We start from the raw sequence: 17,424 nt of genomic DNA on the forward strand, positions 1-17,424 counted from the left end.
CACAGAGTCGGAGATGACTGAAGTGACTTAGCAGCAGCAACATGATAACCATATGGTTTTAGATAATCAGATAATTTTTAGCCAATATTTAAAGATTGAATTTTAAGAAATTTGGGAGTTATTTCAGCTATGTTCAGATGTTTGTATTTGTATTCTAAACCTTTGGTTCAGATGTGGTTTATTATAACATTTTGACCGATTTTAAACATCTGTAGATAATTACCCTCTAAAACAAAAGCTGAAAATACTATAAATTGAATATAAATAACTTAGTGTCAGTGTTAAATCTTCAGCTTTCTACCTTATATGTAGAAAATGATTTCCAAGATCTTGAAAATTTTCACAAGAGTTTTGAACAGGTTTTCTTTTAGTATTGAGTTGGCCAAAAGTTCTTTCATGCTTTTCCATAAATCCTACAGAAAAACCTGAACAAACTTTTTGGCCCACCCACTACATTTCAAGATATCACTGTACAGAGTCAGGCTATTTTTCTTAATATGAACTGTACATCTTATGGATCCTAAGAACCAGAAGGGGCTGTAGTAATTCATGCAGTTCAGCACTTTGACTTAAGGTGAATGAATATCTAGACCTCCTAAATTAAGTAGTGGCTAAGATTAAGTGGAGAAGGTAATGGTACCCCACTCCAGTACTCTTGTCTGGAAAATTCGATGGACAGAGGAGCCTGGTAGGCTGCAGTCCATGGGGTCGCTGAGAGTCGGACATGACTGAGCGACTTCACTTTCACTTTTCACTTTCATGTATTGGAGAAGAAAATGGCAACCCACTCCAGTGTTCTTGCCTGAAGAATCCCAGGGACGGGGGAGCCTGGTGGGCTGCTGTCTATGGGGTCACATAGAGTCTGACACGACTGAAGTGACTTAGCATAGCATAGCATAGCATAGCATATATTTCCTTCTTGAAGAATTCTAGAAATGGCATATTCTTGGTCTTCTTCAGTCGCTAAAATGAAGGGTTTTTATCACCTTTTTAATCAGAAAGGTCTTTGTATATCTTATTGATATGTTTCAACTTTAGTACCCTTAATTTTTATTTTTGATTGTGTGTGAAAATTTCACGTTAAGGGTATTTCATGATTTTCTTATGCTTCCTTCTAGACAAGTTGTTGCCTGGCACCGACCTTATTGTGTAGATCTTGAAGAGAGTACCTTCTCACACCTTCGTTCATTTCTTGAGAGATATTGTGATAAAATAAACAGTGAGATTCCCCCACTCCCTTTCCCTTCATCAAGGTATGTTATATAGTATATGTGTATTTGTATGTGTCTGTGTGTATGTGCACACGTGCACACATATCAATTACTCATTTTGAATTTTGAGTTATTCTTTCTTACTCAGTTTCTCCCTCAATTATATGAAATTTTATTTAAAAAAGAGCTCAACATCCATACTTACTGATAATAAGCTTTAGGAAAAATTATCCATAAATTCATGAACCATGATTTTAAAATTACTGTTAGTCATAATTTGAAAAAAATTTTAAAGAGAAAAAAAATGTTACCCAAAGTAGATAGCACATGCTCTTTTATATTCCAGAAGTTTATAGCAGTTTATTTGGTTTCAGGGAACACCACAATTTCCTCAAACTGTGCCTGAAGCTGCTTTCAAATCACCTTGCTCTTGCACTTGCGGGAGGGGTAGCTACTAGCATCCTTGGGAGACAGGCAGGTCCGCTTCGAAATTTGCTCTTCAGACTGATGGACTCAACTGTCCCAGATGAAATCCAAGAGGTAAGAGTATAAGACTTGTACATCTATGTCTCAGTCACATTTCTCCTTGAGGTTGTAGCCTGTAAATTCAGCTTTGTGTTGGTAAATTTCAACTGGATGTTCTTTCTGTTACTTCTGTTTTCCTGGTGGGAGTAAATTTTTTGTCAACTTGTCCTTTTTGTTAGCTTGTCTAACCTAAAGGTCAAATGTCACTTCTGAGAAACCTTTCATTTCCTGCTCTGCTGCCAGGTTTGATTTCTCCATGTATGTTCTCATCACATCACATTGTTTTGTAGTTGTCTGCTTACAACTGTGTTTCTCTTTTCCACCAGAAGATGAATTTCTGAGCACAAGTACCCAATTTTATTGTGGTAGAATGCACACAACATAAACTTTGCTATCTTAACCATTTTTAAGTATACAGTTCAGTGATATTAAATAAATTTATAATGTTGTACAACCATCACCACTGTTTATCTCTCTCTTTTCATCTTACAAATTGAAATTCTGTACCCATTAAACATACCATTCTCCCCCTCCCTTCAGCCATTAGCAACTACTATTCTACTTTCTTTCTCTATGATTTTGACACTTGTATGTCATAATTTCTTTCTCTATGATTTGGACACTTATATGTCATAAAAGTGGAATCATACATTGTCTTTCTGTCAGTGGTTTTTTTCACTTAGCATAACATTGTCATAATTTATCCATGTTAAGTAGCATGTGTCAGAATTTCCTTTTTAAGGCTGAATAATCTTTTGCTATTTGTATATATTAAATTTTTGCTCATCTGTCGTCTTTATGACCTTGAATTGAACTATGGTTTCTTAGATATGATGCCCAAACACAAGCAGCCAAGAAAAAAGATAAATTAGACTTCATAAAAATTGAAATACATTTATTTTTATGCTGGTGCTGGAGAGGGAATGCTGAGCTGTTGGTTATGAAGAGTGACAAATTAGACTTTATTTACCACTTGAAACTGTTGCTTCAAGTACAGATCAGGCAAGGAACAAACTCTGAAACATCCATCAGGACCAAAGAAGAGTACACTTAAGTTGAAGACATAACACTTGATCTGAAACAAGAAATTTGTGCCTGCTCAACAGCTTTCAGGCAAGGAACAAACTCTGAAACATCCATCAGGACCAAAGAAGAGTACACTTAAGTTGAAGACATAACACTTGATCTGAAACAAGAAATTTGTGCCTGCTCAACAGCTTTGAAAGAGCACTTCCAAATGCTGCTAGTAGTCTTTGTTGTTTTAAAAATTAACAAACATTTATGCTTAAAATGACAATATCAAGAAAATAAAAATAAAACTCACAGAATGGGAGAGAGATTTGTAAATCATGTGTCGTGTCTCATAAGATTCTAGTTTCCAGAATATATAAAAGATTCTTGCAACTCAACAGTAAAAAGACAGCCCAATCAAAAAATGAGTCAAAAATCTGAATAGACGTGTCTTCAAAGAAGAAATACCTAAGGGCAGTTATGTACGTGAAAGAAATGTTCATCATTAGGCATAAGGGAAGTGCAAATTAAAATCACAGTGAGATACTATTTCATACCCACTGAATCGTTGTAATCAAAAAGACTGATAATAGGATTTCCCTGGTGGTCTAGTGGTTAAGAATCCGCCTGCCATTGCAGAGGATATGAGTTTGAAACCTGGTCCAGGAGGATTCCACATGCCACAGGGCTACTATGCCCATGTGCCACAACTACTGAGCCAGTGCTCTAGAGCCTGCGAGCTGCAGCTGCTGAAGCCTGTGCTCTGCAATAAAGTAATCCACCATAATGAGAAGCCTGCACACAGCAACAAAGACCCAGGGCGGCAGCAGCAACAACAACAACAGAAACCTGATAATAACGAGCATTGGTGAAGATGTACAGAAATTGGAACCTTCATATATTGCTAATGGGAATATAAAATGATACATCCACTTTGGAAAACAGGTAGTTCTGTTAATAGTTAAACGTACAGTTACTATATAAAGTAGCAATTCCACCTGTGTCTATATCTGAGAATTTATTAAAAACTTGTACATGAATGTTCATAACAGTAGTATTCATTATAGCCAAAAAGTGGAAACAAACAAATGTCTGTCAGCTGGAGAAGGGATGAACAAAATGTTTGTCCATACAATGTAATGTTATTCAGCTATAGAAGGGAATGAAGTACTTATACAGGCTACAGCATGGGTGAATCTTCTAACCATGCTAAATGAAAGAAATGAGTCACAGAAGGTCACATACTATATGAAATGTGCAGAGTAAGCAAATCCATTGAGACACAAGGTAGGTTAATTTGTTGTCAGAAGTTTTGGGTGAGGAAGAGATGGGAAGTGGCTGTTCATGGGCAAGGTTTTTTTGAGGGTGATGAAAATGTCCTAAATTAGATAGTGGTGATGGTTACACAACTCTGAATAAACTAAACCTACTGAATTTTATACTTTCAAAAGTAAATTTTATGATGTGAATTATATGTCAATTAAAAAAAAAAGCAAAACTGATACAGTGATTTTCCCATAAGAATTGTAGAAAAATTCTTCTAGCTTTCAGATTGTTAGTGAGAAAATCTATGCTATTCAAATTTTTAATCCTTTTATGGATATCTTTTCCTTTCTGGATTCTATAACAAGTTCTACTTCTCTGTTTTCATATTTTAAAATGATGTGAACTGTTGTGGGTCCAGTTTTATCCGTTGTCACGTATATTTGGATAGATTCTTAATTTGGAAACTCATAGCCTTCAGTATTAAGAAATTATCTTGAAGTGTGTGATGATTTCCTTTTCACTGTTTTCTATGTTCTTTCTCTCTGAAACTCATTATTGGGTAATAGACCTCCTAGGTCATTCCTCTTAATTTTCTTAGGTTTTCTTTCCTGTTTTTTATCTTTTCTCTCCTCTACTTTATGAGAAATTTAATTTTTATATTCTAACCCTGCTATTGAGGTTTTATTTTCTTATGTTTTTAATTTATAAGAGCTCTTTTCTTTTTTTTTTTTCAGTGTTACAGCTCTATTTTATTTAGAAGATAGCAGGAGAGAGAGAGAGAGAGAGAGAGACAAAGAGAGAGAAAGAAAGAAAAGAGCACGCGCACGTGGGAGAGAGAGAGTCCGTCAAGAGCTCTTTTCTTAATCATATAGAGTGTTTCTTTTTTTCTTATTCAGCACCATTATTTTAGTGATAAAGAAGCTATGACCCAGAGAAGTTTGAGGCTTAAGATAATAGAGCTATTTTTTAAGCTGTTCCTGCTACCTAGACATTTGTTTGGCTAAGGCCTGCTCTGTTTTTAACCTAAATGCCTAATCCTCAGGGAGACCCTCCATGATGAGCCCATGCAAGTGTGCTTAAGTTGCTTCAGTCATGTCTGGTTCTGTGCCACCCTATGGACTGTAGCCCACTAGGCTCCTCTGTCCAAGGGATTCTCCAGACAAGAATATTGGAGCGGGTTGCCATGCCCTCCTCCAGTGAGTCTTCCAGACCAAGGGCTTGAACCTGCATCTCTTATATGTTTCCTGCATTGGCAGGCAGGTTCTTTACCACTAGCGCCCACCTGGGTAGCCCATAGACTGTGTTAATTGCATTTATGTATGGGTGCTCACTCAAGTTTGCATTTCATTTTACTTTTTCTGTGTGACTCTTTTCACACTTAAAATTGCTTACTCAGGGTCTCTTTTTCTTATTAGACTATATGTTTATGTAAGCACGGCTTTTATGTGTCTTGTTTGTTGCTACATTCCTAGCACTTTTCAAAGAGCTTTATCTGGCTCGACACTATTAGACTCAACACTGAATATTTATTGCATGATGATTAGCTATGTAGTGGCAAATCCAAAATTCTAGTCCTCTTAAAGACGTCTAAAGAAGGATTTGTCATGCTTTCTTTTATTCAGATGCCACCTTCTTTAGACTTCTATGGTCCACCTTCTTTAGATTTCTTTGATCTTAGTAGTCTGTGGATTTATTTTTTATGTGTTCCTATTAAAAATGTAAGAACCAAGCCAAATAAATCTACTTTTTTTTTTAATATAAGGTTGTAATTGAAACTCTGTCAGTGGGAGCAACCATGCTGTTACCTCCTTTACGAGAACGTATGGAATTACTTCATTCTCTTTTACCCCAAGGACCTGATAGATGGGAAAGCTTATCTAAAGGACAGGTGAGCCTTTGTCTGGTATTTAAGTAAACCAGTACTATATTATCAAAAAAAGACTGAGAGGGAAATAAAACTAATCAGTTGCCAGTGTTCATGAAATAATACTTCACTTTATGAGTCTGGTACATTCTAGTATTTAATGCTTTGTGTTGGAAGAGTTCCCAGGCTTCTAATGAAAGTGAAGCAAGTGATAACTTAAGTGATTTGGGGCTCATTATTAAAATTATGTCTAATTTTTCCAATGTTGTTTACACCGTCTAGCCAGAGAACTGAATTTATTTGTAGTTTGTGGAGTTGAAATCAAGGGCATGAGCTACTGTTGGTTTCATGCCCAGAACTTTGTTTGAAATAGTTTATATAAAAAGTAAAGGAAGATGACTGTTGTGAAAAGTTCTTGATGATATGAGTATGCTTCTTCTTTCCATTTTATTGTCATTTGTGCATTAAAATAAGTACATTTTGCTCAATCAAATTGAACAATCAATTGTAGAGTTACAGATTTGAGGGAAAAAGTGTTACTGGCAGTATAATAGCCACAGATGCTTTCCAATGAGTATTTTGCATTAGTTTAGATTTCAAGTGATGTATTTTAAACATTAGAATAGATAGTTTCATTGGTAATTTTGTAGAAGAATGTGTACTGTAATTTATCTGCTGACGTTTCCTCCTCATAGCGCTAAAATTATTATGTATAGTGTGCCATTTTAGCTTAGAGTTTCAGGTAGTAAGGATGTAATACAACTCTTTAAGTTGCAGTTTCTAAAATGGTATTAATGGGATAGCTTTTAAAAAAACTACACATTTTCTAAAAGATTACTATATATATGGAACTTAGAAAGATGATAACAACAACCCTGTGTACGAGACAGCAAAAGTGATGCTGATGTATGGAACAGTCTTATGGACTCTATGGGAGAGGGAGAGGGTGGGAAGATTTGGGAGAATGGCATTGAAACATGTAAAATATCATGTATGAAACGAGATGCCAGTCCAGGTTCAATGCACGATACTGGATGCTTGGGGCTAGTGCACTGGGACGACCCAGAGGGATGGTATGGGGAGGGAGGAGGGAGGAGGGTTCAGGATGGGGAGCACATGTATACCTGTGATGGATTCATTTTGATATTTGGCAAAACTAATACAATTATGTAAAGTTTAAAAATAAAATAAAATTTAAAAAAAAAATAAAAAAAAAGAAAAGATTACTGTCTATTAGGATATAAAACACATTAGTTAGCATCATTATAGTTTTTTCCCCCCCACCCTGGGATTTTTTTTAAAATTTAGTTTTCTGGTGCATTTTAAGCTAATTATTTGTTCTATTTCATCCATGGGAATATTTTTCTTTAGAGAATGCAACTGGATATTATTCTGACAAGTTTGCAAGATCATACCCATGTAGCCTCCTTACTTGGGTATAGCTCACCCTCTGATGCTGCTGACCTCTCTTCCGTATGTACTGGCTATGGAAACCTGTCAGATCAACCTTATGGCACTCAGAGCTGCCATCCAGACACTCATCTGGCTGAAATTTTGATGAAGACTCTCTTAAGAAATTTAGGATTTTATACAGTAAGTTGCCCTTTTTTTGTAGTAAAAGAAAAAAGAAGAAGAAAACGTGGGTTGGGGGCTTCCCTGGCAGTCCAGTCCAGTGGTTAAGACTCTGCACTTCCAGTGCAGGAGGCCCAGGTTTGATCCCTGATCAAGGAATTAAGATCCCACATTCCACAAAGTGTGGCCAAAAAAAAAGAAAAAAATACTTGGGTTGGTTTTTTTTGAAGGGTGTGTCCCTTGGACTGCAAGGAGATTCAACCAGTCTATTCTAAAGGAGATCAGTCCTGGGGGTGTTCTTTGGAAGGACTGATGTTAAAGCTGAAACTCCAATACTTTGGCCATCTCATGCAAAGAGTTAACTCATTGGAAAAGACCCTGATGCTGGGAGGGATTGGGGGCAGGAGGAGAAGGGGACGACAGAGGATGAGATGGCTGGATGGCATCACTGACTCGATGGACATGAGTTTGAGTGAACTCTGGGAGTTGGTGATGCACAGGGAGGCCTAGCGTGCTGCAATTCATGGGGTCACAAAGAGTCAGACACGACTGAGCGACTGAACTGAACTGAACTTAACTGAGGGATCATTTCAGGTCAAAGTATTTTGACATTTAAACACTTAGGAAATAAATAAAACTAGACTCCACTTCCCAAAAGGGGGGAAATGTGTCAGATATTCTCAAATATTGTGGGTGCCAAGTGACTTACAGTTGAGAATTCCGAAGAGATTTATTTTGGAATTTTACCAAATTTTTTCTGACATTAATGTGTAAGAATAAACAGGTAAAAATAGTCAACAACATTTTGCAAGAGAAGAATCATGAGGAAAGGATTAATCTTACCAGATAGGATCTTATAATTAAACAGTATGGTTGATAGTGACTAAAAATAGGCTGGTCAGTAGGAGAAAAGACAATGGACAGTAGTATTGCTTTTTCTTATTAGAATGCCCTTAATTCTTACTCTCTGGTGTTTCTTAGATTGTTCTCTTTTTTCCTTTCCATTTCTATGGGTTCTAATCCATACCATCATGACCTAATGGTAATAACAGTGTTTTAACTGTTGTCACTGTCACTGGTCTCCTCTCAGCATCTTACTGCTAGAATAACCTTGTTGTATTAAATAACCTCGTTTTATTAAATCAAAACTTTTTCAGACCCTTCATCATTTGGCTTATACACCACACTGTCCTGAGCTTGTGTGTAGCACATCTATCTCTTCTCTACTTGTCTGCCAGTCTGTGACTTCTTTAACACTTGACTGTTCTAGGAAGGCTTTGCTCAAACAACATTTTCTAACCGTGTAATTATAACTGCATGAGAAGTATACTAGTCACTCAGTTGTGTCTGACTCTTTGCAAACCCATGGACTGCAACCTGCCAGGCTCTTCTGTCCAGGGGATTATCCAGGCAAGAATGTTGGACTTGGTAGCCATTCCCTTCTCCAGGGAATCTTCCCAACCCAGGGATCACACCTGGGTCTCCTACCTTGCAGATGGATTCTTTACCTTCTGAACCACCAGGGAAGCCCAGGAAGGCTTCTAGGAAGCCTTGCTGAAATAACCTTTTCTAACCATGTAACTATAACTTACTACCTCTTATCAGTTTTTAGAGTCAAAGTGTACTGTGTAACTAAACTTCAAAGTGTTTGTGTATCATTTCATGTTGTCTCCTACTCTTCAGGGTCAGGTCTGTATATTCCTTTTTTCAGTACAAGTCTTCCCTAGTAGCTCAGTTGGTAAAGAATCCTTCTGCAATGCAGGTGACCCCGGTTCAATTCCTTGGTCGGGAAGATCCACTGGAGAAGGGATAAGCTACCCATTCCGGTATTCTTGGGCTTCCCTGGTGGCTTAGCTGGTAAGAATCTGCCTGTAATGCAGGAGATCTGGGTTCGATCCCTGGGTTGGGAAGAGCCCCTGAAGAAGGAAGCCACTACCCACTCCAATATTCTGGCCTGGAGAATTTCCATGGACTGTATAGTCCATGGGGTCACAAAGAGCTGGATATAACTGAGTGACTTTCACTTAGTGTTGTATTCTGCCCAACTTAAAAGGTTGTTGATTAAGTCAGAGTGACAGTTGTTCCTGTAGAATTATTTTCTTTCAGATTTAAGAATATAAATTTGATCTGATGTTTGGCTGCAGATGGAATGGAAACAATGTTATAAGTATATCCATTTGGTATTGATTGAAATTTTTCCCCAAAGTTCTATTAAAGTATTGCCTTTCTAATGCCATTAGGGCTGAAGTAGATGTGAACACGACTGAAGCGACTTAGTAGCAGCAGCAGCAGATGTGTATATTATATGGAAATGGAAATAAAATACTAACTGTAATAACTGCTTTTAGGCTGAAAATCGTAAATTACTGTTTCTTTCTGATATAATTTAAACCAATTTGTCTTGTCCTAAGATTTTAGAATAAGACTGCTTGTCTTGGTCTGTTTGTGCTGCTATAATAGAATACCACAGAGTGGACAGCTTATATACAACACAATTTATTTCTCACAGTTACGGAGATGGAGAGTCCAAGATTAAGGAGGCAGCAGATTGGTGGTACCTGTTTCTTGGTTCATAGACAGCTGTCTTCTTGCTGTGTCTTCACACAAGGGAACTCTCTGGGGTTCCTTTTATAAGGTCACTCTGCCCTCATGACTTAATCACCTCTCAGAGGCCCCACCTTCAAATACCACTGCATCGGGGATTAGGTTCAACCTAAGAATTTTGAAGGAACACATTCAGTCTCTAGCAGTGTTTATTTGCCCACTTAAAATGGTGCTTATACAGTGAGGGCCTTAAAATATTCTGAGACTTTCTCTTGCATATTATAAACAAAGACCATAGTTTGTGCATAAGGGTGTTTATCACATTATTATTTATAAGAAATAGAAATTGGAAACAACTAAAATATCTAAAAATTGGGGAATGGTTATATAAATTATATATGCTCAGTGGACTATTTTGTCTCAGATTTCATGTACACATGGTTTATGAAAATACAAAAAATATTTATAGATCTGTTAGAAAAGAGACTAAAAATAGAATATGTAATTTTATGAAAAAAGACGAAAAGAAATACAGAAAAAATATTAGATACAGTGGTTGGCTAAGTGGTGATTTAAACTTTCTTTAAAAAAATACAGTTTTAGAATGTTCTAAATTTTTTACACTATTTCTTTTTAAAAAATATTTTTAACTTGAAATAACTTAAAATTTATGCACGAATCACAAGAATTGTTCAAAGAAACATCCCGTGCCCTTCAGCCATATATGCCTTTCTTCCATCCATTATTTGAAAGTAAATTGTAGAAATCATACTGGCTATTACTAAGCATTTAAGCATGCATTTCTTAAGAAGAACATTCTCTTTCTTATATAACAACAGAGCAGTTATTGAATTCAGAAAATTTAACATTGACACAGAACTATTGTATAATATATAGTCCATGCTCAAATTTATACAGTTATCCCAGTAATGCCCTTTATGGCACCCTCCCCCTGTCCCCCAAATTCAGGATCATACTTTGTATTTAGTTGTTATGTTTCTTTAGTCCACTTACTGCTTTTATAATCAGAAATAAAATTAATTTCTGAGAATTGTGTTATTAGAAATTCAAGTGTGTGAAAATCTTTACAAAAGAGGTTGGGAAAACAGTAGCATTAAAATGTTGATATGTTTTGTCTTTGGATATTGTTGTTTTCCTTTTTCTTGTTTTCTGCATTTTCAAAGTTTTTGTGGTGAAACATTATTACCTTTTTTTAAATGGAAAAGAAAGTTGAAATTGCATGATAAATCTTACCATCTTATAGCTAATGTCTGCATAGCAGTAGCAAAGATGTAGGGATTAATAATGAGAGAAAGGAGACCATGGTTTCTTAAATCAGAATTATTTATGGTAGGACATTAATTTCACTTTCAGACACTTCAGATATAATCTTCATTTATGTATCATTTTAGGATCAAGCATTTGGGGAGCTAGAAAAGAACAGTGATAAATTTCTACTTGGAACATCGTCTTCAGAGAACAGTCAGCCCGCTCATCTTCATGAACTGCTATGTTCACTGCAGAAACAGCTGCTGGCATTTTGCCATATCAATAACATAAGTGAAGTATGTGATTCTTTGCTTTCTATGTCATTTCTCAGGGACCTTGAAACTCAGATATTTGGGTAAACCATGAAATTTTTGTACCTTGAATCTTCCAATGTAGTAATTTAGAAACTTTTTTCCTCAGAACTCAAGCAGTGTGGCATTGCTTCATAAACATCTTCAGCTCTTGTTGCCTCATGCCACGGATATTTATTCACGTTCTGCAAATTTGCTGAAAGAAAGTCCTTGGAATGGCAGTGTTGGAGAAAAATTAAGAGGTGTGTTTGGTACTGGGTTTCATATTTAATCAGTGGTTATAAAGCAGGAATTTTTACCCTTTCTAAAGCCAAAGAGGGCCTGAAACCTCTGAGTGGAGTAGGAATGACTTTGAATCTCCTGAGCTGGGTTTTGGGTGATGGCAACAAATGGCAACCCACTCCAGTGTTCTTGCCTGGAGAATCCCAGGGACGGGGGAGCCTGGTGGGCTGCCGTCTGTGGGGTTTGCACAGAGTCGGACACGACTGAAGTGACTTAGCAGAAGCAGCAGCAGCAGCAGTGATTGATCTGGTTAATCTTAAAAGATGTCCATTGTTGTGATAGAGGTCTAATTTAAAGGAATTAGATGACATATACTCAAAAAGGCTAATATTAAATGGCATAAAGTGAGATTTTCATCCATTTTTTTACCTTTCTTTAGCATTTGCAATCCTCTTCTTGAAATACTTTCTGTGTGTGTGTGTGTGTGTATAGCAGAGTTTTATTAAAGTATAAAAAGGGACAGAGAAAGCTTCTGACATAGGCATCAGAAGGGGGACAGAGAGTGCCCCCTTACTAGCCTTAGCAAAGGAATTATATACTTTTTCAATTGGTTATTACAGTAAATCAAAAGAATTTCTCAACATTGTAAAAATTTTACCAGACCCACTCCCACAATTTACATTTTAAGATGACAGGGTTCAGTTCAGTTCAGTTCAGTTATTCAGTCGTGTCCAACTCTTTGTGACCCCATGGACTGCAGCACCCCAGGCCTCCCTGTCCATCACCAACTCCCAGAGCTTACTCAAACTCACATCCATCGAGTCGGTGATGGCATCCAACCATGTCATCCTCTGTCGTCCCCTTCTCTTCCTGCCCTCTATCTTTCCCAGCATCAGGGTCTTTTCCAGTGAGTCAGTTCTTTGCATCAGGTGGTCAAAGTATTGGAGTTTCAGCTTCAGCATCAGTCCTTCCAGTGAATATTCAGGATTGACTGGTTTGATCTTGCAGTCCAAGGGATTCTCAGGAATCTTCTCCAACACCACAGTTCAAAAGCATCAATTCTTGGCGCTCAGGTTTCTTAATAGTCCAACTTTGACATCCATACATGACTACTGGAAAAACCATAGCTTTGACTAGATGGACCTTTGTCAGCAAAACAATGTCTCTGCTTTTTAATAAGCTGTCTAGGTTAGTCATAACTTTTCTTCCAAGGAGTAAGCATCTTTTAATTTCATGGCTGCAGTCACCATCTTCAGTGATTTTGGAGCACAATATTTTAATTTAAAAAATTACATTTGGTTTAAAAAACATTAAAGACTTTTCCTCACTAACATGTAAGCACTGTGAGGGCAGGCATTTTTAGTTCTTTATTCACAGTCATACACCTTTCACCTATAATAGTGCCCGATATATAGTTGTAAGTCTTCAATAAATACTTCTTAAGTGAATCTGAAAATGAGAATAAATCTGTGAATGAGAAATTCTTAATACATTTTAAGTGAAGATGCTATAATCATTTGATTTTGTTGGCACAAGGGTATGTGTGCTTTCCCATAACGTGTCTGTTGTGATGCATTCAGAAAGTAAGTAAATACTGACCCCAGTATTTTATTATATAACTCTCTAGCTACCAGAGAGTTATATAATAATTCAACAAAGAGTTATTGAATTAGTGTACTCCAGTTCTAGGCAAAAATAGTTTATTAGTCTTTTTCTTTAAGTTTGAAAGTTGATCCATGTTAAATTTCTTACCCTTCATAGATGTGATATACGTCTCAGCTGCAGGCAGTATGCTCTGCCAGATTGTTAACTCCCTCCTGTTACTCCCAGTGTCGGTGGCTCGGCCTTTGTTGAGTTACCTCCTCGACTTGTTGCCACCTCTTGATTGCCTTAATAGACTCCTGCCAGCTGCTGCTCTTTTGGAAGACCAAGAGTTACAGTGGCCTCTTCATGGTAAGTACAGTTAATAAAGGAGCAGATAATGCATTTGAGAAAAGTTATTCCTTTTTCTCACATCAGACAAATCATATCTGACACTTTGGGGTATAATGTGATCAAAAGATAAAGTTGTTGCTGTCTAAGAGCTTATAGTGTAAAGTGGGTACCTGAGATGAGAAAATTTAAGAAAGTTGCTTGTGTATAAAGTGACACAAATTGAGTCTTTATCTGATTATTAGGCTTGAGTAGTATATTTCATTGATTTCAAGACATGCTTTTTTCAAATTTTGACATGGCTTAATTTGGATACATCTTACAGTAGATAATAGAAAAGCATTGGTTTCATAAATTGGTTGGCAGCATAATGACACATTTTACAATCAATGGATTGATTTAAGTTTTATTTCTTAAATGCAAAGTTTTTAGTTTTAAATCTCTATTTGACAGTAAAATATTTTGTATTTTGGCTTGATACATAGGTAACTGATTGATTGTAAAAGAAATTGGGAACCTATTTTTCTGTGTTTTTCTTTTTAGATACTTTATAGAAAATAGCATTTCAAATTAAAAAAAAAATTTTTTTTTGGCTGTGCCAGGTCTTAGTTGCTGCACACAGGCTTTCTCTATTTGTAGAGAGTACTTTTCAGTTGTGGTGCTTAGTCTTCTCATTGCAGTGGCTTCTCTTGTTGCAGAGTGTGGGCTCCATGGCATGCTGGCTTAAGTAGTTTGGGCATGTGGGCTCAGTAGTTGTGGCTCTGGTGGCTCTGGGCTCCAGAGCACAGGCTCAGTAGTTGTGGTGCACAAATGGGGGATCTTCCTGAACCAGGGATCAAACCAGTGTCTCCTGCATTTTAAGGTGAATTCTTAACCACTGGACCACCAGGGTAGCCCAGAAAATTGCATTTTGATTTTAGGCATAATGTGTGAATTCCCTCTTAATTTATAAAATTCTGGTTAATTTATTCCATTGAAGATAACTTAAAATATTATGTCTAGAAAATAGCAATGTATTTTTCTATTGCAGTCTATCCTAAGGTTATCAAAGTAGTTTCATTACTGAAATCTTAAAAACTTTTCAAGTTTTAAGTGAGATCACATGTTTAATGGAAATAATCCTGGACTAAGACATTAAAAGATTTAGATTTTAGTATTGGCTCTGTTTCAACTTGGGTGTATAAGTGACTTGGGCAAGTCATTTATAGCTTCTTTAAGCTTTGGTTTCTTCTCCTGGAAAGATTACTTTGAACAGAATACTTTGAGGGCACATCTTACACCCCATTGTTCTGGTCAACCGGATTTAGATGAAGTCAAATGTTAAGGTTACAGCTGTTTCAGGATATTGATTAGACTTTATATGGAGCCATTCCAGGTTTACTCCTGTTTTTCTAAAGCATCTCAAAATTTTCTAAGACTTATTACTCTATTTGTCTTAGGTGAGGTAAGTGTCATTTTATTTTGGATTTTGCATCAGTGTTCATAACTGATTTTTTCCATAATTTTCCTTTTTCATGCTATCCTTTGTGTCATTTTTACTACCACAGTTATACTAACCATATAACATCAGTTTGGAATTTTCCTTTTTTCCCTCTTTTATTTAAAATTTGTCTAATTTAGGAGTTATCTCTACTCAAAGGTTTGAAAGACTATAAAAACTATCTGGCCCTAATGTTTTTTTTTATAGATATATTTTTGGCGATTAATTTTCCCTTTTTAGTGGTTGTTCTCTTACAGCTTTTTCTTTCTTTTCAAATTCATTTCAGACATTGATATTTTTTCAGAAAATGTAATTTTGTTGGTTTTCAAATTTATCAATACAAAGTTGTTCATAATATTTACTCATGGTTTTAAAAAATCTCTAGTTTGTTTGTGGTTCTATCCTCTTTTTTATTTTTAATTTGAACATTTATGCCATCATTTTTTCTTGATTGATTTTATTAGAGGTTTATCCATTTTATTACTGTTTTCAAATAACCAGTTATTTTAATTTGTTGATCTCTTGTGGTTTTTGTTTATGATTTCATTGATATCTATTCTTATCTCTATGGCTAACTAGTTTTATTTTTTAAGTGAAGAACTTTTAAAAATAAATGTACAATAAGAAAGCATAGATCTGGATCTTAGTACAGGGCAATTCTGAGTTCAGGCCTTAAAAACATTAAGTAATACTAAGTGTCATTTTACTAGATCAGTTCTTTCTGTTTTGTTTTAGGCCGCACCATGCGGCATGTGGGGTCTTAGTTCCAGACCAGGGATCAAACCCGGGCCCTCTGCTTTGGAAGCACAGAATTTTAACCACTGGACCACCAGAGAAGTCCCCTAGATCAACTCTTGTTTTGATTTTGGAGGGATAAACTACCTCAGTTACTCAATGTTAAGGTTGAAATTTGATCTGGATAAAATCAGTACCATGTGCCGTTTCAATGTTTATCTTAAAATTGATAACTTTACAAAGCCAATTTTTATATGATAGACTTATCTGAATGTATTTTAAATTAGCTTGGTAAAGAAGATATATACAGAAAGTGTTACAATTTTTGTTTTCATTAGAAAATTTTTTTGCTTCAATATCTTCTTGTAGTGCAACAGAAATAGAAGTGAAAAAGTTTGAGAATCTTGAATACCAGATACATTACTAATGATTTTGTTTTCAGGAGGGCCAGAACTGATCGACCCTGCTGGCATGCCACTACCTCAGCCAGCCCAGTCCTGGGTGTGGCTTGTGGATCTGGAAAGAACAATTGCTCTTCTTATTGGGCGATGTCTTGGTGGCATGCTTCAGGGTTCGCCTGTGTCTCCAGAGGAACAGGACACTGCATATTGGATGAAAACACCACTTTTTAGTGATGGTGTAGAAATGGACACCCCTCAGTTAGGTAATGTGCTTCTCTGCAACAATGAATAAAAGACATTTGTGTTTATTCCTCCTTTGAGATTTCTCTTATTATGGGTTTGCTGAATAGAAAACCAATAGAAAACAAATGCAACATTTTGCAGGGTAGGGGATCTGAGACTATAACTTGGAACCCTCATTGTAAAGTGAAAAGTGCCCCCTGAATTAGAGAAGTACAGGTCTGGTTCTACTTTGTTATTATTTATCACTCGTTTCAAGCAAATTGTAAAGTGAAAAGTGCCGCCTGAATTAGAGAAGTACAGGTCTGGTTCTACTTTGTTATTATTTATCACTCATTTTAAGCAAATCATCTAACTCATAAAAATGAGTAAATGCTTGATTTACTTGTGTTCTTGGGCTTGGAGCTTATGAAACTGCTTCGTAGACAGGTAATGACCTTGACTTACCAGGGCTCAGGTCATAAACACCTTTCAGTTGTGAGGACCAATCCCTTCTGTTCCCAGCCTGTCCTGCTTTCATGCTATTACCTTGTGTGACTCTTTATTTTTTTCCTCCTCATTTATGGTACCTTTGGAGTTTCCTTTCCTGCCTCATCTCCCATTTGTCTGCTTTGCTAGTAGGCTAGCTCTCAGACTGTCTGAACATGAAGATTTGTCCAGGTCCTGAACAGATGGTATAGTTGTTTATCTAGGATTGGTCCTTCAATCTCTCTGGACCTCTTATTTCAATCCTTGAAATGAGTTAGATTAGATAGCCTATATAGTCTTGTTAGATTTTAAATTTATTATTTCTCTGGTAAAAGAAGGAGACTCAGAGAATGTCCAAGAAGCAAAATCTAAA

The 17,424-nt window shown here is 36.4% G+C and overlaps 1 protein-coding gene across 14 annotated transcripts in view; it reads left to right on the forward strand.

The window, feature by feature from the left end:
- Positions 1-17,424, forward strand: part of HERC1 (HECT and RLD domain containing E3 ubiquitin protein ligase family member 1) — a 228,712-nt gene that overhangs the window by 90,284 nt on the left and 121,004 nt on the right. For all 14 annotated transcript variants that reach the window (XM_070797433.1, XM_070797430.1, XM_070797428.1 and 11 more), the window contains 8 exons: positions 1,119-1,253; positions 1,586-1,751; positions 5,776-5,901; positions 7,249-7,470; positions 11,406-11,558; positions 11,683-11,815; positions 13,557-13,748; positions 16,385-16,606. In XM_070797433.1, the coding sequence (XP_070653534.1) occupies positions 1,119-1,253; positions 1,586-1,751; positions 5,776-5,901; positions 7,249-7,470; positions 11,406-11,558; positions 11,683-11,815; positions 13,557-13,748; positions 16,385-16,606 (1,349 nt within the window). The remainder of the gene's footprint in view (positions 1-1,118; positions 1,254-1,585; positions 1,752-5,775; positions 5,902-7,248; positions 7,471-11,405; positions 11,559-11,682; positions 11,816-13,556; positions 13,749-16,384; positions 16,607-17,424) is intronic.

This window comes from Bos indicus, chromosome 10 (assembly GCF_029378745.1).
Source record: "Bos indicus isolate NIAB-ARS_2022 breed Sahiwal x Tharparkar chromosome 10, NIAB-ARS_B.indTharparkar_mat_pri_1.0, whole genome shotgun sequence".
Lineage (NCBI taxonomy): Eukaryota > Metazoa > Chordata > Mammalia > Artiodactyla > Bovidae > Bos > Bos indicus.